Here is a 23,982-nt window from a genome sequence, read left to right as displayed (position 1 = left end):
TTCAATAAAATAATAAGATAAACATCCCCCAAAACATCCTTTAATCTTTACTCTTTAATTAAATATGCTATTGGTTAAGTTTGAGCTTACAAAATCAGAACAATCTAAGAAATTCTATATAAAAACCGATAAGAGCATATAGAAAGGACTAATATGGACTAATATAGTATTATTTGTTATAGTTTTCTCTACCTAAGCCTGCTAAGTTGATGCTCAGCTAACTCCAGAATGTCTTTCCCTTTCCAGTTCAAAAGAAAACTATAACTGATTTCTTCAGTAGAGACAATCTAGCCTGTACATAAGACTAAGTTCACTCCAGTGCAACTGAAGGTTCCAATTTATTTAACAATAGGAGGATGCTGTCTGTAGTCAGAGAAAATTACATGAATGGATATAAAAAGACTGTAAATTTCTCCACAGTTGTGGTGGCAGTCAAGCTTCAGTTTTTGTTGTGAAGCCTACCTGACTTCCTCTCTGTGCTTCATGAAATGTATTCTTGCATTCTTTTGACTCATTCTCTTCATTCATGTTAGATCCAGAAACCATCACACACACACGCACACACACACACACCACAAATCCATGGTTATCAAATAAGGTAGAGTTATTACTCTCTACATCTAATTTTAAAGATGGATAATTTTATAGTTTAAAACAACATTAGTTATTAGTACTCACTGTATGTGTGGGGTTCAGGAATTTAGGAGCAGTCGGATGGCTGATTCAGACTCGGAAACAGATGCTTACGGCACATGACATCTAGTCTAGAGCCTGGACTGAGCAAAGACTCACAAAAGCTTAAGGTAACTGAGAGGATTAGTATGTCAGGCATCATACTTACTAGACTGAAATGTAGGCACTGACTTTGAGTGAGGGAGTCTCAGTAGTTTTCAATGAATGTCTCATAAGCATTTGTATAACTAACCTTTTCAAATAATTCTAGGATAAGATATGAAGGTCAGCAAATGAGAGAAAGTTGACAGATAATAGAAGGATGATAGATGATAGAAGTGATATATATATATATATATATATATATGATAGACAAGTAGACGATAGGTAATAGAGATAGAAGAAATGTTTTTTCACCTATGTCAAAAGATTCAAAGCATTATTTCTGTCACAATTTGTGTGTTTGAGTCAGTACAGTGAAAGTATCTGTAGCCATATTTTAAATGTCTAATTTCATAAATTTTTCCAACTTTGATCAATTCACAGTATGTCAGAGAGGGAAGCATCTAATAGTACTACCCAACGGTGATGTTTATGAACCACAGCAAGAACCAGCATGGCAAGAAATCTCCACAGTGCCATATATACCCCAACAGTAACCAATAGCAGTCACGCTGACTACCCCAACAGTAACCGGTAGCGATTGCATTGAAATTAAGTCTCACTGAGTAGAAGGGATATCATGCCTCTCATTATAAACCCATCCAACTCCCCCAAACTTTTGGGATGACTTATCTTAAAGGAGAATAGCCTACTACTACTTCACGAATTCAGAATCGTTCTTAACTGAATTCCAAAGTTCTTACACCAAAGTCTCAGAAAATACTGTGAAAGCAGAGCATGTTTATTAATAAATACTGAGGGCCAAGAATTCTAATGCAAGATTTTATCTCCTAGAAACTACAAGGAAGCTATACCCATGATATATTCATATATGGGTCCCTAAATAGGACCTTAAAAATCAATACCAATAGACAAGAGGAAATCTCATAGGGACTCACGTTTGGACAAAGAACAATGGATTATAAAAAACATGAGACTAGGTCATGACCAGGATAATCAATTTATTGTACACTCAATTCCAACGGATTCATTAATTTCTTAGTTCTTAGAAAGGGAAATAAAATACTCACAAAAGGAAATATGGAAATATGGAGACAAAGTGTAGAGCAGAGACTGTAGGAAAGGCCGTGCAGAGATTATGACACATGGGGAATCCATCACACATGAAGTCACCACACCCAGACACTATTGGGGATACCAAGAGGTGCATGCTGACAGGAGCCTGATATAACTGTCTCCTGAGAGGCCCTGCCGGAGCCTGACAAATACAGAAGCAGATGCTTGAAGCCAACCATTGGATTGAGAATACAGCCCCCAATGGAGGAGTTAGAGAAAGGCTTGAGGTAACTGAGAGGGTTTGCAAACCCATTGGATGAACAACAATATCAACCAACCAGGTATTCCAGAGCTCCCAGGGACAAAACCACCAACCAAAGACTACACGTGGAGTGATCAATGGCAGTAGCCACAAACGTAGCAGAGGATGGGTCTTATAGGGCATCAATGGGAGAAGAGACCCTTGGTCCTATAAAGGCTCAATGCCCCAGTGTAGGAGTATGCCAGGGTGGGGAGGCTTGAAGGAATGGGTGGGTGGATGGGGAGTACCCTCATGGAGGCAGGGGGTTGTGGGGATGGGATGGGGGAGATTCCAGAGGGGAAATCAGGATGATGTTGGTTTGGGGATACTTAGAAGAGAGAAAAAAAAGACAAAATGTCATTAGGTTTTAATTTTAAAAATATCAAACAAATAAAAGCAGTGTTAATAATTCTCTTTATAGGCAAAACCATAAAAGCTATTTTTAAAATAACAACCCTATGGAAACCAAAAATTCACATGTAAATTATAACTTCAATATCTTTGGTTGATCAGAAATTAAGCCTAAACTCTTATCTGACATCAGAAGATTGAGCAAGGCAGTAGGAGCAATATTAATATGTTATCACAATGTAAGAATATCCAAATCAAACAATAAAATATACTACACAGTCATTAAAACAAATCTTTATGTGTGAACTCAACAAGTTTTATTTATGTATTTTGGAATATATATATATATATATATATATATTTCTCTTATAAAGAGAAAGTGACTAAATTCCTCAAAGAAATACAGGAAAATAAATAAATAAATAAAAACAGTAAAGGTCTTTAAAGAGGAAACAAATAAATAATTAAAGATATAGAGGAAAATACAATGAATCAGGTGAAGGAAATAAATAAATCTACAAGACTTGAAAGAATAAGTAGAGAAACTTGAAGCAATTCCACTAAAATCAGGGACTAGTCAAGACTGACCATTGTCTCCCTATTTATTCAATATAGTACTTGAAGTCCTGGCCAGAACAATCAAACAACAAAAGGAGGTCAAAAGGATAAAAATTGAAAAGGAAGAAGTCAAAATATCACTATTTGTTGACCCAAAAGTTCCACCAGAGAACTACTTAGCCTGATAAATAAGTTCAGCAAAGTGTCTGGGTATAAAATTAACTCAAAAAAATCAGTAGCATTAATTTACTCAAAGGATAAACAAGCTGAGAAAGAATTTAGGGAAATGACACCCTTCACAATATACCCAAATAATATAAAATACCTCAGTGTGACTCTAACCAAGCAAGTCAAAAATCTGTATGACAAGAACTTCAAGTCTCTGAAGAAAGAATTTGATGAAGATTTCAGAAGATGGAAAGACCTACCATGCTCATGGATTGGCAGGATTAATATTGTAAAAATGGCTATTTTGCTAAAAACCATCTAGAGATTCAATGCAATCTCCTGCAAAATTCTAACTCAATTCTTCATAGAGTAAGAAAGAGCAATTTGCAAATTCATTTGGAATCGCAACAACAACAACAACAACAACAAAAACAGGATAGCAAAAACTATCCTCAACAATAAGAGAACTTCTGGAGGAAATCGCCATCCCTGACCTCAAACTGTATTACCGAGCAATATTGATAAAAAAAAAATGTATGATATTGGTACAGACACAGGCAGGTAGATCAATGGAATAGAATTGAAGACCCAGAAATAAAACCATACAACTATGGTCACTTGATCTTTGACAGAGGAGCTGAAACCACTGAGTGGTTCAACTGGAGCTCAGCATGTAGAAGAATGCAAATTGATCCATTCTTATCGCCCTGTACAAAGCTTAAGACCCAGTGGATCAAGGACCTCCACATAAAACCAGAGACACTCAAACTAATAGAAAAAAAAGTGGGGAAGAACCTCAAACACATGGGCACTGGAGAAAAGTTCCTGAACAAAACACCAATGGCTTATTGTACTAAGATCAAAAATCGACAAATGGGAACTCATAAAATTGAAAAGCTTCTCTAAGACAAAGGACACTGCCATTAGGAAAACGGCAACCAACAGATTGGGAAAAGATCTTTGCCAATCCTTCATTTGATAGAGGATTATTATCCAATATATACAAAGATCTCAAGAAGTTAGACTCCAGAGAGTCAAATAACCCTATTAAAAATGGGGTATGGAGCTAAACGAAGAATTCTTAGCTGAGGAATATCAAATGGCTGAGAAGTCCCTAAAGAAATGTTCAACATCCTTAGTCACCAGGGAAATGCAAATCAAAACAACACCGAGATTCCACCTCACACTAGTCAGAATGGCTAAGATAAAACCTTGGTAACAACAGATGCTGGTGAGGATGTGGAGAAAGAGGAACACTCCTCCATTTTTGATGGGATTGCAAGCTGGTACAACCACTCTGGAAATCAGTCTGGAGGTTCCTCAGAAAATTGGACATAGTTCTACCTGAAGACCCAGATATACCACTCCTGGGCATATTCTCAAAAGATGCTCCAACATACAACAAAGACACATGATCCACTATGTTCAAAGCAGCCTTAATTATAATATCCAGAAGCTAGAAAATACCCAGATGCACTTCAACAGAGGAATGGATACAGAAAATGTGGTATATCTACACAGTAGAGTATTAATCAGCTATCCAAAATAATGACTTCATGAAATCCATAGGCAAATTGAATGAACTAGAAAATATCCTCCTGAATGAAGTAACTCAATCACAAAAGAACTCACATTATATGTGATATAGCCCAAAACCTCAGAAGACACAAGATATAATCTACAGACCACATAAAGCTCAAGAATAAGGATGGCCAAAGTGCAGATGCTTTACTCATTCTTTAAAGGAGGAACAAAAATATTCATAGGAGGGGATATGGAGACAAAGTTTGGAACAGAGACTGAAGGAACACCCATTTAGAGCCTGCCCCACATGGATATACAGCAAGACCTAGCCTAAGACTAGAGGAAGGGGAAGAGTCTCACCTTCATGGCCTAGAAAGTATTTCAACAATATCATAGAGGAAAACTTTCCTGAAAAAAATAGACATGTGTATATACATAATTGAAATGTACAGAACCCCAATTCTACTGCACCAGAAAAGAAAATGTTCCTTGCACTTAGTAATCAAAACACAAAATCTACAATTTAAAGAAAGAATATTAAAGCAGCAAAGGGGAAGGGACAGGGAACATACAAAGGCAGACCTATCAGAATTACACCTGACTTTTCAATAGAGAATCCAAATGCTACAAAGCCCTGGACAGATATCTTGCAACCTCTGAAAACCAAGAGATGCTAACCTCGACTACTATACCCAGCAAAACTCTCAATCACCATAGATGAAGAAAACAAAATATTTCAAGACAAATACAAATTCAAACAAAATCCAGACCTATAGAAAATATGAGAAGAAAGATTCCAAATCAATGTGGATAACTACATTTAAGAAAACATAGTAAATAAGTAATCCCATACCAAAAAATATAAGAGAAGGACACACAACACATACACAGTAACACCATAAATATCAAAGTAACAGGAAATAACAATCATTGACCATTAATATTTCTTAACATCAGTGGACTCAATTCACCAATAAAAATATAGGCTAACAGAGTGGATGAGGAAAGAGGATCCATCATTCTGCTGTATACAAGAAACACACATTAGCAATAAAGACAGATATTACCTTAGACTAAAGAGCTGGGAGAACGTTTCAGAAGTAAATGGACCCAAGAAGCAAGTTGGAGTACCCATTTGAATATCCAATAATTTCAAGCACAATCAATCAAAACAGACACAGGATATGCCATGCTCACCAAAGGAAAAACCTACCAATATGATACTTCAATTCTGACAATCTATGTACCAAACACAAAAGCACCTATATTTGTAAAAGAGGAGTGGAACTCCACAGGAAGACTAACAGAGTCAACTAATCTGGACCTATGGGGCTTTCAGAGACTGACCCACCAAACAAAAACCATACACAGGCTGGACCCAGGCCTCCTCACATATGTAGCAGATGTCCGGCTTGTTCTTCATGTGAGTTCCTGACAACTAGAGTGGTATATTATGGGGGTTGGGGTATCGTCAAAACGGTTGCCTGTATGCAGAATATGTTCTTCTAGCTGGGCTGCCTTGCCCGGCCCCAGTGGGAGAGAATGAGCCTAGTCTTGCAGACAGTTGATATGCCAGGGTGTGGGAGATACCCACTGGGATGTAAAATAAATAAGTAAAAAGTAAATAAAATAAAATACACACACACACACACACATGCACCACACATGCATGCGCACACGCACTTAAACTTGCAGAACTGAATAAAACTGAGCATAAAATGTATCCAAAAATGTGGGAAGACCTGGACATTTGTGACATTTAGTTCTTCTTAGGAAAGAAAGATATTCTAAATTAGTAATCTAATATCCAGCATTAAAAGATAACAAAACAATAAGAAAAGGTAATATCAAAGGTGCAGTGGGGAATATATTAACAAAGACAGAAAATGAGTAAACGAGTATAGTAGACAAACTGGCCTAGTGGAAGGAGGCACCTGACATGCTGTAGTCCCAGAAGAGGAGCTAGCCTATGCAATGACAGTCATTGCAAGGATTATATGAGAGGCACCTCAGACACTTCTATAGTTGTTCATTTTGAAAAGTGGGAAAAAATAAATCAATCCCTTCCGGCTAACAACTGCCAAAGTTTTTTTTCTAAATGAAATTCAAACCTGAATAGTGTTACGACAGAGACATTAATTCCCTGTTAAAAGACTATAATAAAAAGAAAAGGAAATTTTCTCTATTAAGTGTACAACATGAGCTGAGTTCAGCAAAATTGTTGAGTGTAATCGTGATTATTACAGTAAATTTACATTAGTGAGACATGTTTTAAAAAGGAAGTGCAAATTATTTCACGATAACACAAAAGCCATGTTCATAATATTGGTCTCTGTTGATTTCTTGGTTTGTTCTAAAACATAAGAAAGTTTGCTTAATTCACACAGAAAATCAACAAGTATTCAAAAGGAATGCTCTACTTCCATTTAGATGAAAATTCACTTTAAAAATGTTTTCTAGTAGAAATTGGATTTGCCTTGACTATTTTAAACCATCCTTGATCACTCTTATTTTTTCATATAATCCTGATGTTGTTAAATGAGAACAAAGGATATGAATATTTTGTTATTTTCTAGGTATCTGATTTTACTCTTGTTCATCTCTTTTAAAGACTTGCTTCTAATAATTATTGACTGATCATCTGGGTCTCTAAGTCATGGATGTTGGGTGACCTTTACTTTGCTCCCACAGTGTCTTTCATAGCGATCTGACAAAAGTCCCCCTATTACAATTAGCATCTCTAGTCCTGTCATTACTGAAAGAAAGCTCTACATTCCTGTCCTTTTGTAGAAATGATTCTGTCTCCCAAAGCAAAGATTCATCAGGTGTTACCACCTGACTGTACTGGAAAGTGGAATTCTCACTTTCAGCTTGTGTTCCTTCTATGTAATGTAAAAAAAAAATCAAAGCAACGGAGTTCAAGGGGTCAGGCACCCTCACCATCACAGTGCTTTTAATAAGTGGGTTGTAGGAAAGAATGCTTTATTGAGTATACGGGGTATTTTCTCTGTGGTCTTTGTTTAAGATTATAAAGTATCCGTATTTTCTGGCTTTAAGCTTTGTGTTGGGTATTCCATTGATGAAGCTCATGGTTGAGAAAGCAAACAACTTTTACCAGATATGAAGTCACAAATTCCTCTGAGCTTTGGAGCAAAGTCACTTTTGCTTCAACATGAAGCCAAATAATTCGTACTTTCACAGTTAAATTGTCACTACATACGTTCCAAATGGAAAAGAAATATCACAAGCCTTTTGAGAAATGGACCCTTGTACTATCTGTTAGAATTATTTCAAACTTGTTTCATAGTCTTTACAGAAAAATCAACCAATATTGTAATTAATTAAATTTGCTTTTGATAGTTTTACACATGCACAGAATGCCTACTGACAACTGGTCAGCCTTCCTTCCATTTCCCTCCTGTCCCACACTAAACCCATTTCTTCACAAGTCTCTCTTTCACATTTCTGTCTACTTGTTTTATTTTGTGACTCACTGGTTTAATTAGGTTCTCCTTTGTCTGTGTAATAATGCATTTGAAGCTATCTGTTTCATTTTGGTGGGCTCAGTACCGGGTACAAAACAGAAAGCTCCTCCTCCCTGTAATTTATCAATAGTTAAAGAGCTCAGTGACAAGTGATATGGTCCTAGGAACTTTTCTCGCTTCTATAGCCCAGTGGCAAGTTTTATGGACCTATGAATTTTTCTTTTTTCCATGACTGTCAATAGGGTTAATCTTATGTGGCCTTAGAGTAAGTAACCACAGCTGTTACGAGTTCTTGATTGCAATAGTTGTATATGAGTTTAAAGAATGGCATCTTGAAGTCCTTTACCTTACATTGAGCTGATGTGTACTTTTCAAATCTCTTTGTGCTGTAAATGATTGGATTTGTTCGTTTTGTTTTGTTGAGTTTGCTTGTTGTTTTGTTTCTTTGTTTGCTATTGTTGTTGTTTTAGGTCTGAGGTCTTAACCTTTGCTGATTCTCACCATCTTGATCACCCATTAGTTTTCAAAATCACAGTTCTTCACTTCAAAGAGTGGTTTCTCTGAAGACAGAAATTAGCTTTTCTGGGTTGGGGTGCAGGCATAATGACAAAGAAGGCAGTTTAATCTTATGACAGTTTAGTTAAACAACAGTGAGTTTGCCCTGGAGGACCTACCACCTATGAGTCATGGGTAGTTATATGAACTTACTTTATTAGGTATGGGTTCCTTCCCATGAGGTAGGGCTCAATTCCTATTACTTCTGTAGTAATAAGATAAGGAGACAAACAAAAATTATAGGCCAATACTCCTGATCAAGATATGTGTAAAATTCTCAGTGAAACACTGCATACTACATTTAAGATCATGCCAAGAAACTTCACTTATCATGTATGAGTTGGGTTCACTCAGAGATGCAGGGATGGTACAATGTGTGAAAATCTGAACATCATATAAATGGGTTCAAAGATAGAAAATACATGGTTATCTCAGTAAGTGCAGAAAAGATCATTGAAAAAATTCAATATCCATTAATGATAAGTTTAATGGAGATGCTAGGGTAGGGAAATATAGTTTCACAAAATAAAGACTATTTACAAGAAACCTATAGTCAATCTGATGCTAATGGTCAAAAAACTCAATTCACTAGTATGAAGATCACAAAAACCAATGAAGTTGTCTCATCTCTCCTCTACTGGAGATAAGAGAAGTAAACAAAAAAGAGATACATGTAGGAAATGAAGAAGTCGAAGGATTAAAAAATGTATTTGTTTTAAGACTTATTTACTTTTTACACATATGAGTGATTTCCTTGTACTTACATAAAACTCTATGAGAACAAATATCATTGTAAGTTTAGGAGTAAACTGACTATAGATGTGTTCTTACATTAAGTTGATAGATATATACATAATAAATTTAAAAGCCTATTGGTAAATATCTCAAAGACTATGAATTTTTATAAACCATTGTCATGCTTATTTTTAATGTAATGAATTAATAAATTTATTATTTAATTTAGTAGACTTATATAGTCATTTAAGTAAAATTAAAATATATTCTGAAACATTGTATTTTATAATTTTGTGTCAGTAGCTTATATCCATTAATATTTACAAGTTTGTAATTAACATTTACTGAAATTTTCAAAAAGTTATTTTTAAAAAAATCATCAATAAATATAGCTCGGAAAAGCAGACAAACTTAAATTGCCTCATTGGCCACTTCCCAGGATCATCAGCTCAGTAATCAATTTATTTAATCAGATTCACCCTCCAGTTTAAATGTTGAAAAATGTGTTCTTAAGAATTACAGTAATTGAACTGATTGATGTGTTTCTCATACTTATTACAGCTTTTAGAGTCTGTTTATCTACTGAATGTTTTAGCTGAAGTCACAAGAGGGCCTATTTATCAAATTATCTATCAAATTTATTATTAGTTTGCTTAATCAGGGATACCTCAAAAATAGCAGAACTCAACAACTGCAAAAATAATACCCAAACAAAGAAAGAGACACCAAAATGGTAACACCAGCCAAAGCCTGTCAACATTCTCCCTCCCAGCTCTCTTCTGCTTTGACATTTGTTTTTATGGGTTCTCAAAGTAAAATCTGAATGATCACTATTTGTACGCAATTATTTATTAGGCTTATTTGATACTCAATAATAGAATCCAGAAGTGAGGACAAGAACTTTCCATCTCAAGAGTTTCCATAATGGTCTCTATAGATCTTTAATTTAGTCTGAGTTTTGTTATTGGTCATATTGAAATTACCAAAGCTTGACATCAGCACATTTTACTTAACATCAAGCCATCTACCTTAGTAATGTCTGACTTTCTAGAAGTTCTTTAATGTCTCTTACTCCTCATCTTCCGGCAGCTTTTTAATAACATGATAGACTCTAGTCTTGTCAGCAAACATTCACACAGAAGGAGAAAATGCTACAATTAGCCACTTCCCTTCTTCACCAAGCAGCTGCATGGTCTTCTAGGCCTCTGATTCATGATCTTGAGAATGATGTGTGGACAAGTAACCATCTAAAGAAACACGGGAAGAGTGACTTTCACTGCAAAGTAGCAGAATTCTTGAATTAACCATACCCTCATCTTGATTTTAATTACAGGTGAATTCTCTCTTGTACTGAGCTAGCAATAATGAGCAAGCAGAAAGCAAAAGCAAGGAGTCAGTAGCACCAAAGAACAGAAACACTGGATGATTCAGAGATGTGTCCACACGGAAAGAAATAAAAATCTAGGGAAGCCTATTTATTCTTGAGTCTTTTACGCACACTTAAATACCAATGTTCCAAATTTGCTAGCAGTGTTCCTGCGACAAATACCACACAATAAGGACTCAGCTTCAACAATGGTCTAGTCTGGTTCATAGTTTCAGAAGTTTCAGCTCAGAAAGATCTCAGTCACCTTTTAATCTAGACCACTGTGGCAACGGAATCATGGGGCTGAGGAAGATGATCACCTCATGGTAAACATGATGCAAAGAGAGAAAAAAAGGAATGTACAGGATTCATAAATAACCTTCAAGGAGAACATCTCCCACAACTGATTTTGTCAACTAGGCTTTACCTCCAGAAATTTATATTACCTCCATATAGTTCCATCTGCTAGAGTCAAAAATTCCTGTACGTGAGTCTGTATTTATAGCTAATACCATAACACTACTGGTAGCTCTAAGACAGATCATAAGACCAAAGGATGCCAGGTATATGAAGTGCCTGGCTCTGACTGACACAAAGAATATATGGAGTAAGTCATCACGTGGTCTAATGAGAGCTAAACACAGCCACAGATGTATCTTTGAATAGAAGCTGACAAAAAATGTTATGTCAGATTGTGTGTGTGTGTGTGTGTGTACCCTTGACAAATGGAATTCACATAAACTCTTCACAGGTCCAAATGCATTTGAATGCCATTGTAGACTTTGTAGAACTGTAGTAAATCCCAAAACAAGATTAAGAAAACACAGGGAAGAGGAGGATTTGATGAGTTTTTAAATACTGAAACATTTAATAACTAGATTAAGCAACTAGATATTCACCAGTGAAAAAATAAAATTACCAAGACATACTTATGCAAGCCTTAAATTCTTAGTGACCCCAGTCAAAGTTTCCCATTATCTATATAAATGAGGTGTCAGAATGACAGAATAAGGGGCTGGTGGCTTGATAACCTTTCCTTCCTGTGGGTTATCTCGTTTTGTGAAGTATGATCATAAATACAAAAATCAAGTCCCAGTCCTGTCACTCACTGTTTTCCACTCCCCATACACTACTCTAGGCTGTTTTATTTTTAGCTCTCTGATTCCGGAAACAGGTTCTCCATAAAACTGGGGAGCAATTCCTGAAGTACTCCCCTATGTCCCCACCCACCTCAACTTGCAGGTCTCCTAACTGTCTTCCTGACATCCTACCTCCCGTTTATTACCCCTCCCCTCTGGCTCCCTGCTGTGTTTTGCTCCTAGCAAGCTTTCAATTAATCCCCACAGAGGTGTTAGCAGATAACTAAAGTGTTAACTGGAGTGTGAATACTCCTAGGACTATTAAATGTTGAAAGCAGGCTCTTTGAAGACCCAGATACTCAGTAATACAGAGAACTGAGGGAAAGAGTTTGCTGTGATTAATAACATCACACTTAGTGGACTTTCATTCTCACTGTGAGGGTAGACAATAGCAGTGACTGGCAGATGTTTAAGAGTCTCTGCTAGTGATGGGGAAGGAGGGAGGTGCCAGATCACCTCAAGGAGAAGGTGGCCTCCACCTCTTCTGAGTTAAGCCTAAAGAATTTAATTCTCCTAGAAATACTATTCCACTGTCAGATTTGGTTTGTGACTTTCATTCTCAGAAGCTTCGTTTCAAGATGGACAAAGCTATCATTGCTTTTCGTTCAGCAGTTTTTCCACCCTGTTCAGTGTCAGTAAAAGCTAGGCTTGCTAGGTAAGTTTCATAAATATGTTCCAGTTGGAAATAAACCATATACACACATGTAATACAAATTCATATGCATGCATGAAAACGTGATAAAATAGGTGTGCTTCTATACATCAACAGTGATCATGAAATTCTATGTTCACATGGTATGTTATCATGCATGTTATGCATGTTATCGTACATGTTGAAATGTATGATGCTGAGGATGATCCTTCATAATATGTCATATTTAGAGAAAAGTTACAAATTTTAGAAGATCAGCTCGTTTTAAAGATTCCTGACTTGAGCTATATGTCAGCATTGTACCTGAGGTTTAAGGTCATCACCTTTAAATCAAAAACAAAACAAAAAACACCTAGCACTTTAAATCATGATGGAACATTCTTATTGACTTAAGAGGACAGCATGTAAGTCCTCAAATTTTGAAGTAGAAAGGTTAAACCTGGGAGCAGAGAGAAGAGGCATTTGGGGGTGGGTCAGCCACCTCTTCATGATATATAAAATATAAACTCAGAAAGGCTGAGCTTGCCTGTGACAAAACAAACCCAGTATCTAGAAATAGTATGTAGAACTACTGTATGATACTGTTCTCAAAATTCTTTGATGCATCTTTGATATCAATCAACACTTCTGTCAACTATAGTTGTAGATTTGTAATAACTTTCTCCATTTTTTTTTCTTGTGGCAAGAAAGAGAAAATATTTCCTTTCTACGTTAAAACTTTCACTTTTTTTCATTCATGCTCATAACAACATTTGCTTGGATTCTCTAAAGTTAGAAATTAAGAACGATCTGTTTCATTTCTTTAAAATGTGATCTAAAAGTTATGACACGAGTGAGAACAAAGAGTTCCGACTATGGAGAGTAGCTGTTGTTACTATTCTAATGCCGATCTCTCTCCTGAATTTTACAAAATACTGAAATTTACAAAGCTTGGGGAGGTCTAGCTTGCCCTACATGTATAATTCAGTACAGATGGCTAAACTTTTGTGGTCTTCTGGTTTCCAGAAATCTCTCAATTGACATACCCTGCTTAGTTAACCTGCTTCCTGTAAGTACAAGGAAAAGAATTTCTTCATCGGGCTCTGCACAGGGTGTGAATTCTAGTATTTTCCCTTTTGTTAATAATGGAGAATAGATTTGGGAAGGCAAATGTTTATGTCACCAGTGGAAATTTGAAGTACAACATCATGCCTAGGGCCTCAAAGGTGTTTGCTCATATTTAGAAGGCTGACATAGATGTCTTATTTATATAGTTTAACTTTGCTTCAGGGACTGTAGCATACACCACAGCTATTGGAGAGACTTTTAGAACGGAGAAATGGGTTGTGTGCGCTGAGCATAGCATGTTGGTGAAATCAAACACTTTGCCTGCCAAACCTTAAGAGAGAGTTTGGCTTTGAAATAATCCAGAAGTTGAGAGCACACATTTTCAGTTACTGAAGAATTTGCCCAAGGCCATATAATGGTTTTTAGGAAGGAGGAGCTGAGTTCAGGTTCGGAGCAAAGTCCCATGGATTCTCACTCTGTGATGCGTAAAGTTTTCTTCTGATCTCTTTTCTCACAGCTGCCTCACCACCCTTGAAATTGAAGAACAGGAGCAGCAGAGAGGGAGATACCGTGCTCAGCCGGCGTTCAATCCAAGAGACGAGAGAATGAGCTGGCTGTGCCTGGAACATGGGAACCTTTTCTGGAGGCAAGAGGTTAGAAAGCAAAGGATTCCTAGGCGAGGAGTCTACTGCATCCTCTGGCTCCAGCCAGGCTTTGCATCCGGAACTTGCTGCAGCTGGGATTCAGGGAGAGGAAGGTGGGATAGGAGGAGGGGAGGAAGGAGGTGGGGGAGGGAGGGGTGAAGCGAGGGGAGCTGGAGAGGGATAGGCGCGGGGAGGGTGGGATGGGGGGAGCGCCGGGCGCAGGGAGCTGAGTGGACGGCTGAGACGGCGGCGCGTGCAGCAGCTCCAGCGAGAAGCGAGTTGCCAGAGCCGGGCTGCGTTTCCATCAGGAGCTGCGAGCTCCGTGCCCGCTCCCAGCAAGGTGATGGGCCGGCAAGCGTTTTATCTGGCCGCTGGGACTCTCGTTGCTTGGGGCTTCCTCCCTTAGACCCCCTTCTTCTTCTCCCTTGGGTCTGCGTGTGTGTGAGTGCCCTGGTTTGGGGGCGAAGCCTCCTGGAAGGGGACATCCCTGTCCCTGCTCGTCTCCCCTTCTCTCTAACCCGTCCTCGCTGATGCATGCCTTCCAGGGTCGCCCCCATCTTCGCACCCAGTCTCTGACACCGCTTCCTACCCCTGGTTGTGTCTCCTTCCCAGATGCTCAAGGTGTCAGCCTTATTGTGTGTGTGTGCAGCGGCTTGGTGCAGCCAGACTCTTGCAGCTGCTGCGGCGGTGGCTGTGGCCGGGGGGCGGTCGGACGGCGGTAATTTTCTGGATGAAAAACAATGGCTCACCACAGTCTCTCAGTATGACAAGGAAGTCGGACAGTGGAACAAATTCCGAGACGTAAGTGATGCGCACCCATCTCCAGCCACGCGCGTTTAGTTCCAGAGCTGGCAATTGCTGTGACCGCCAGAGATGGGGAAGGGGTTAGGTTTTCTAAGGAACGAGGGGGTGGGGGGTAGTTGGGGCGATAACGCTTGTAGCCTGTGGCTGTAGAACTTAGTAGTCTTCACTTCCTTCCCTCCAGATAGCTTAAGTAGGGCTTTGCTCCTCATATATGCTTCTGAGTTAGGTCACACCAGGTTCTTTCTCTTCCCCCTTTCCATCTCACCTTGCCCCATTTTTTTTTTTTGCCCCCAAAGATTTGTGAAGTAGCTACTGCAACCTTCTCAACTTTTGAATGGTGTTTCTGGCACTAGTAAACACGGCGGGGTGCCTGTGCTGTTGCCTGGCTATAAAGTAACTAGGATCGATCTCCTTACTAATGGCCCATTAAGGAATTTGAGGGAGGAGGTATAAAGATGTAACATTTATAAATGCCTGCTCTCTCAGGGTGGGAGGTTGTTTGGCAGCCTCAGTCCACAGAAGTTGAAACGCTGCTGATTACGTAAAAATTGTTCATCGGATTCTATTTCTACATTCACGTACCCTGGAACACTTGGGTCTTGTGTGTACTGGGGTTATGGGGAGGAATTGGAGCAGCAATGAAAGAGTTAAACTGTTGAATCCCTTGGGAGATTTTCTAAAGAGCTCTTTAAAAGCCAGCAGCTTTAGAGACTCCCACATTTATTTGCCTGGAGCCAATAGACAGGACTAGTCACCCACACCTGATCTGAATAGAGTCTTATGAGAATATTTGCTGCTGTGCCCAGAGCTTTGAACTCTGCTGATGCCCGCCCGGGAGATCATTCTGACCTCTGAGTCCTATCCTTAGCCCACCCCGTGAAACCCAGGAGTTTGAGAATTGGCAGTGATTCATATTCCTTGTCTAGCCTTGTAATGCCATTTGTGGAACTGCCTCTCTGAGTCAATCATGAGTGCTTTCTCAGGCTGTGAGTTAACTTCGATTAGCTCGAGTTCTCATGATTAGGAAAACAAATGGAGGCTTGGACTAATTCTCATCCTAGATACATCATTCACCTCTCCCATCACGTCTCTGTAAAGTAACTGGCAAGGGAAATCTCACAGAGAGGTTGTGAAGAAATGGGACTTTGGTTTGAATGTAAATTTAGATGATACTCGGCATGTATATACAGCATGGGAAATGACTGCGCTCGTTCTTATTACAGGACTCAATTCTGCTTTATGAATGAAATGTGAACAGCACGACTTTTGCTAAATGAATGTTCTTTACTCTTGTAACTGCAGAAATCTTATGTACCTGCTTTAAGCTAACACTAATATTAAGTACAGCCCGAAGTAAGCAAATATATTTTGTACCAGGAGAGAGAATTGCCATTTATCATGTCCTTATTCGAGAAAAGAAGTGTTGAAAATTTTGGCAGTGTTTGAACAGTACTTCCAATATTGACAGATATTTATTGAATAACTCCTATCTTTAAAAATGAAATTTAGGTATGACTAACACATTTGAAATCTTGTCTGTCCCAGGGGTCTCTGGTTTTCGTTAAATTGATTTAATAGTAAGAGAAAGCAGTGGACTTTTGTTCATCATGTGAGAATTTGAGTTGTGACAAGCTGAGGTGCCTACTCTAAATGCAAATCTTCTATGACTCATGCACTAAACTTCAATAGAAACAGAGTGTGTCTACCATATTATGCTGGGGGGGGGCGTGTTATGTGCTGTCCCTAAAAAAGTCCATCAAAAAATGTAAATTGATGTAGAAGGTTTCCAGATATAATATAATATAATATAATATATATATGCATTTTCATATATGCAACATATAAAATGTAACTGATTTATTAAAACAAATTAAGTCATTTTAGAGTAGCCATGGTAGGAAAAGAGTTACGTTTTATGAAGATCACTCTGAGCAGGCAGGGATAAAAAGCACTAGGATTGCATTTTACCTTTATATACCTGTTGCTCCTTGTAGAAAATGAAATGAGAATTGCTAGTGGGGCTTCCATTCAGCACTCAGAGCAAATCACCTACAACCTTGTGCAGGCCACCAGAAACACTGGTGTCTTTCCTCATAGCTGTCTTCCAGTGGCAGATCATTCCCTAGCATTTTGATCAGTGCAAAGGGGGCTCATAGCTCAGGCTCATTTCAGGTGCAAGCACATGGTTCTAGGCATTGTCTGAGATGTGAATTCTATCTTTTAGACATCTCTAATGTTCCGTTTGAGCTTCCTATCTAAAATCATCTGTGTCTGTGCTCACATGAAAGAAAGGCAAACAGACAAGGACATCGGAGACTCTTCTCATAAGCAAAATGGAACTTAGGCAAATTCTCTCTATGCTTCTTTCATAAAAAGAAAATTGACATAACTTAGAAAACATGATTCTTCCACGTAATTAATTATCAGGGATGATAAGTAGTGGAATTAATTCTTATTTTCTTTCCTTAAAGCTAATATCATTTTACAAGTAACCCCTTGCAGGTTCAACCATGCCAACATTTGAATTGTATTTTAGAACAAGAAATTAGCATTTGTTTTTAATATATATTTTAAATGTATTTAAATGTAAATTTATATGCACAGATTGTAGTAAATCTTTAAAGATGAGGAATAGAACACCCATGGCAACAATTTCTTTAGTAAAATTCAAGAAAAAGAATGAAACTAAAGGAAAAATGAGCATGAATATTATTAATAAAGGAAAAACTTTGAATACTTTTGGCCACTTTACAGTATCAATCTGCATGAAACATTTTATGGTGTTATATTCCTTGCCTTCTTTACCTATACAAATACAATTTTATAACACAGGAAACTTTTATTCCTTTAAAGATCATTTAGAGTAAAATTCTAGCAGGGTCTTTAATTCCTGTATTTTAGGGAGAAAATTAAAGCTTAAATTCACCTAAGATTTTAACAGAAGTCAAGACATTAGAAGACTACTAAATAGAACCGGTATATTCAAGATATGTTTATAGGAATTTAAAATGACGTAAGGGGTCTCAGGTCTGCTATGCAAGAGACCAAAGTTCAATCTCTAACAGACAGACAGACAAACAGGCAGACACACGTACCTAGAGAGGGTACACACAGAGGTTGGGGAGGGCAATAGAGAGGGAGGAGAATTAAAATCAAAATTAAAAACATCATAAAAATCCTTACACTTCTTTCAATAGGATATATTCTTTAGACATACCGGATGAATCCTTATTTATTTATTTATTTATTTATTTATTTTTTATTTTTATTTTACAAGCACTGTCGGGTTGTAATATTAATTACACACGTTTCCTCAGTGGAAGAATTTGGGTAATACCATTGGTTTGTCCTAGAGCTGGACCAAAAAGTAATCTCCTATCTCACTCTTTCATATATATTGAGACGATAAAGAGGAAACAGCCATTAGCTCAAATGGCTGATATATAAGACATTTTAGGCTTTTATGTCCCATAAATTCAATTAAAACACAACCTTATCCTGTGATAAGGAAGTGAAGAATTTGTAAACCAATGAAGAACTCAGGGACACATAATGTAATACTGTCATCAAGTCTATATATTTTGATTTCACTGAAGTACCTGTGTTAATTAAAAGTGACAGCAAAGAGAAATTATGAGGGACCTTTAAGTACTGTTCATTGGAAGGAGTACAATAAAAGCATAGGAAAAGAAATTCCTGTGGCTATGACAATTTTAGTAAACCATAGAAGAAAGTCAAGATTTCACCTTTAAACTGAAACTCTAAGCTTTATCAGAATTAAATTTATGTTTCAAAAATTACATGAATCTCATTTTTGACTTGTTTCAAGAAATTATTACCATTGATGTTGTAAAAAGTCCAAAATCAAGTTTTGGTCTATAACTATTACTGAAGTAACTGTTAATGTTCACTGGCAATAGCAGAATCTTCCATTCCATTTAAGAATTTAATGTACAACTAAAGGACATGTAAGAAACTCTAAACAATATAACACACATGGCATTTTTGTTCTGATGACGCGGCATCTTTAGCTCAAAGGCTCAAACGTCTCTGAGGCTTAGCAGTGATTGTTTTACTTCATAAAAAAGTAGCTGAATAGGGTTATCGAGGAGTAGATAAACCTTCCGTATCTTCCACTTTCCTTTCAGTCCACTTTTTCCTCTGATGATGGTTTACAATGAGGAATCTTTCCTGGGCTCCAGAGTCTCAGTGTTCCAGTGGTAGCATTGTCTTTTGTTAGGGAGTCAATAAAACAACTGACTTGCATATGTACTTTTGGCCCTGTGTCACTTAAAGTTTTTATGTTTATACATATGAAAAAACATATTTAAAAAGACTCTGTCAGCTGTCTGTAGCTTTTAGGTTAGTGAGGCAGTCTTGTGATCTTGAGTATCAGGTACAACTTTAGCGTATCGGTGGGCTCTTCACTGATGCAGCCCTGCGGTTAGTAGCTGAGTTCTACTACTTTTCTTTGCAATAGTATCTAACGTACATAAACTTAGGGAGCATTATGAAACGTTAATAATTTGGATAAGTTTGCATAGTTAACTGTTAGTCTCTGTTTAGGAATACCATCATAATAACTGATGTCGCAGTTACTTTTCTATTGCTGTGATAGATACCTTGTAAGTTGCTTAACTTACAAAAGCAAGTGTTTAACTTGGTGCTCATGGTTCCACAAGGTTAGAGGCCATGGCCATCACGCTAGGAGCGTGTTAGCAGGCATGTTGAGAGCTTAGAGCTAGATCTACAAGCAGGAAGCAGAGAAACAGCTCTTCCTGGGCACGGCATTTGAAATGACGTTTGAAACTTCTAATCCCATCCCCACTGATATACCTACTCAAACAAGGCTCAGTTTCTAACCGTTGAAAGCAGTTCACCAACTGGGAGACACTATTTTAGATGCATAATCTTATAGTAGCTATTCTCATTCAAACCACCGCAGGATATGTCTAACGCAAATGTAAATGTTCATAATTATGTGTCTGTATCTGTGGGCATACATGACTGTGTGAATGGTGTGTGCGCAACTGTGTGTATGTATGAACTCACTTTCAGATATTGAACCCAGGTTCCAACAGAGGTTAAATCTATGCTGTGGTACTGAGCTCTACTTCTTGACCCCCATTGCTTCTGTTTTATTACTGTCAAGATCATAGTTTCCCCTGAGAAGACTGTTAATTTCTTACCATTTCATTAGTGTGTTCTTTTCATTGTTTTACTTTGATGATAATGGCCCTGTTTAGTTCTTAGGAGCCGTTTTACCATTAGGAACACATTTGCAGGTCAGAGTATGCGAAGGGCTATAGAGAAGCCATACTAATATGGGTCTAGTATTCATATTGTTTAAATGGCAAAGAGATTTAATCTGCAGAAAATCAATAGACTTTTCAAAGGAAGTAATAGAGTAACATGGCTACTTTGTGGCCAATAAATCAGTAAGGACTCATTCTTTCCAGTATCTAAACTGCGGTCACCTGAATCCTAATTGAGCCATGGCTCTGTTAACACCTCCATATCCCCATTCTTCCCTCTGACTCCACCAGGACTCTGTACTTCCAGTAGGAATTTAGGGTTGATGTTTCTCAGGTCCAGTATCACAGGATAAAGTAAACAACCAGAGAGTAGTTTTCAACTTATCAGATTCTGAAACTGGCATCATGTGAGTCTCTCTGTTGAGAACTCTTCTTTGCTGGTAACCATTCAGTTAATATCTGTTAGGTACTCATCCTAATAGACATATTGTGAAGCAAAAAAGAAACATTTTACTGTCTATTAACTCCTAGTTATTTCAAAATTAGCTATATGGTATATTGTTTCTTCTTGTGTAAGTAATATTTTTTACATATGAATATGTAGTCTATATATGTTTATACTGCAATATATTGTTCTATTATTATAGTATACATAACATTTTTATATGTATGTATCTTTAAATAGGTACAGAAAACATATAAAATCAATATCATCATTGGAATATATATCTAGGCATATATGCCACATGTATTTTACTTATTATATATAACATGGTTCATAGAAAGCCTATAACCCTTCTCTGATTATTTTAGTACCTGTTAGAATTTCTTTCTTAATTCTGCTTACGTTGAGATGACCTCATGTGCTGTTACCTGTGTGGCCACAGTTCTCACAGGAAGTAGGCTTCTCACAGGAAGTAGGCTTCTTCAACTTATGAGCTGTATATTCAAAAAGGGCATCATTCTCTGCCAGAAACCTTTTTATTTTCAACTTGAACAATGAGACTATGAGTTGGTTTTTAGATCTTACGAATCTGACTCAGAGTGACATTTTATGTTCTTATTCAATTTTCGTCTTGATGCTTTCATGATCTGGGTCAAAATTTTATTTTATTTTCTGTACTTACTTTTAAAGGCTGATCTTTGAATCTTCTGTACACATATTCTAGCTCCTCACGATCTTGCAGTCTTTAGATGTCTTTTCTCATTTGTGAAAAACTTCTCATCTTTCCTTCTCTCAATGTTTCCTATTTTTATAATTTATATAGGTTGTTGGACTATATGTTCTTATTGCTCAAGGTCAGAGTCCTTACCACAGCCTACAGTTCACCTACAATTACTACAATAACTCTATCACAGCTATTACCAAGCATATTTAAATATAAGATATTATACTGAGAGTGCATTATATTTAGCTCGACATTAACAAGTAGAAAGCCTCTAGGTATTGCCTCTTTTAAGTATTGTATTTTGTCAGACAGTTCCACTTCTGAATACCCAAGAATTGTTCCTGCAGTCCAGAGGTTTCAGAGTTTCTTTCTCAAGCAGTGACCTATGCAAATGGGAGATTTTCATCTAGCAAGGAGTCACGAGAGTTCTAAGAAACTCTTTCATATATTGACCTGTGAGTGTTCACACATGGCTTTTGCTTGTATAGCTTTAACCTTAATTCACTTACATGGCAACATTTAGCTTCCTGGATGACAAGGAAGTTTACACTCCGCTGGAGAAAGACTAACATTAAGAAAATGGTTGCATCATCTACCACTGTATGGGAAGTATCTATGACTATTGTATTTGGTCATTCTCTGATAAGTGTCATTGTGAATCCCTCTTTATAGTCACTCCTATCTCTATTGATAAGAAATATTATCAACATGTTTGTATTGCCTTTAGTTTTTCTTCACCATAATTCTGCACCATTCTACTATCATTTTATCAATGAAGAACAGGAGAAGGAGTGCTGCTAAGGGCAAGACTGAACTACTTATTATCGCGGACTGTAAGTTCTGGTGGCAGTCACATCTTAGTTCTTAGGGGGCCTGCTGATGGTCAGAATCAACAAAGAACATCCAGTAGAGTACTACAAAGAGGCTGATGACCAAGTTTGTTTTCCTGTATGGACATCACTTGGCTTGTCCTCAACTCTATTTGGTAGCAAGCCTAGAAAACCTATTGTGAGGCATTGATGATTATTGGTAGATCAGGTAGGTTTTGTTTTGTTTTGGTTCAGGTTTATTTTTTATTTTTATTTTTTTGAGGTGTATAATTTACCTACTATACCCTTAGTTAAAAGACAGGATGCTCTATTGCATGTAGATACTGTTTTGTCTAGTGTAGAAACAAAGAAATACCACCAATAACAAAGACCTTTCACCAAGATGACATTAGCAATCATGTCCCTGTCCTGTTCAAGTAGCCCTTAGTCTTCAAATCTAAGGACACTCTTTTGGGCATTAGTATCTCTTGGGCAGGTCAGAGGTAGAAAGAGCAGCAATTCTGATTTGTCAGACTCTGCTGTGCAGAATTTGCACTTTGTCTTTTGTTACATGATATCAGGAGATGACGGACAGCTTGGAGCTGAGCTGAGGTTCTTATTTCAAAAATACAGTATTTTGTGAGTTCAGTAAAATTACTTAATGAATAATAATAACCTTTAATATTTGCATGAGGTATAAGGGCAATTATGGAAAATTCAAGCTTCTGTTTTCATAACTTCCTCATTAGGAAGAATGTTATTATTTTAATTGTATTATTTCAATATGAAAACAAAAAATTAAATACCTAGTTATTCCAGCAACCCATACTATTATTTTTCTTAGCATTTTTAGCATTTGCTAGATTGGTTTGTTGACTTTAGTGGAAACATGCCACACCATATTACACAGATGAATTATATGTAACATCTAGATTTTTTTTATAAGTGAGATCAAATGGCAAGCAGTGTAAATGTAAACTGCCTATTTGTTGATAGCATGCTGAATGTTTTTATATGCATTAATATTATGCTGATGTGCCAATTTAATTGTTAGAGATTTCCACTAATAAAATACCACATCTGTTTTCTAAACACAGCAGGTAAAATAAACTATATTTGAGTCTTTTCAGAAAATTTTTAGTGAAGTTTTGCAATTTATGTGTCTGCTGAAAACTCTAGGCAAATTCAACAATTACGGTAATACAAAATATACTCATCATATTATGCAATGGAGATATTTGTGTATAATTTTAAATAAATATATAATAAATGCAAAACTTTAGATACATAATAAAGATTTTATCAAGAAAAAAAGATGGTAATGGATCTGTAGGCCCAGAATTCATAGAAAAAAATTGTAAGTTTATTTGTGTATTTGGGGATGGGAAGGTTACTGTGAGTTCAACAGGTATTGGGTAAAAAATGAGACCATCATTAGAAAACCATTTGATACAATTAATGGCTGTCCCTATTATCAAATGACAAGAGATAAAGTAAAAACATAGTCGTCTGTAGTTTATATGTAAATAGAGGATTCAGAGTTTTATTGGACAAGGACAACAGTGTGCT

At 37.1% G+C, this 23,982-nt stretch overlaps 1 protein-coding gene across 4 annotated transcripts in view; it reads left to right on the top strand.

Annotated features, from left to right (window-relative positions):
• The first annotated feature begins 14,298 nt into the window (after positions 1–14,298).
• Spock3 (SPARC (osteonectin), cwcv and kazal like domains proteoglycan 3) overlaps positions 14,299–23,982 on the top strand; it is a 383,461-nt gene continuing 373,777 nt past the window's right edge. The window contains exons 1-2 of one of the 4 annotated variants that reach the window (XM_032918963.1): positions 14,299–14,385; positions 14,989–15,177. In XM_032918963.1, the coding sequence (XP_032774854.1) occupies positions 14,338–14,385; positions 14,989–15,177 (237 nt within the window). In that variant the 5' untranslated portion in view covers positions 14,299–14,337. Of the gene's footprint in view, positions 14,386–14,472; positions 14,490–14,592; positions 14,717–14,988; positions 15,178–23,982 lie in introns of those variants that run through there. The other 3 variants (XM_032918962.1, XM_032918964.1, XM_032918965.1) reach the window with 3 other exon arrangements.

Source organism: Rattus rattus, chromosome 13, assembly GCF_011064425.1.
Source record: "Rattus rattus isolate New Zealand chromosome 13, Rrattus_CSIRO_v1, whole genome shotgun sequence".
In the NCBI taxonomy this organism is placed as follows: Eukaryota; Metazoa; Chordata; class Mammalia; order Rodentia; family Muridae; genus Rattus; species Rattus rattus.
This window is presented reverse-complemented; position numbering and strand designations above follow the sequence as displayed.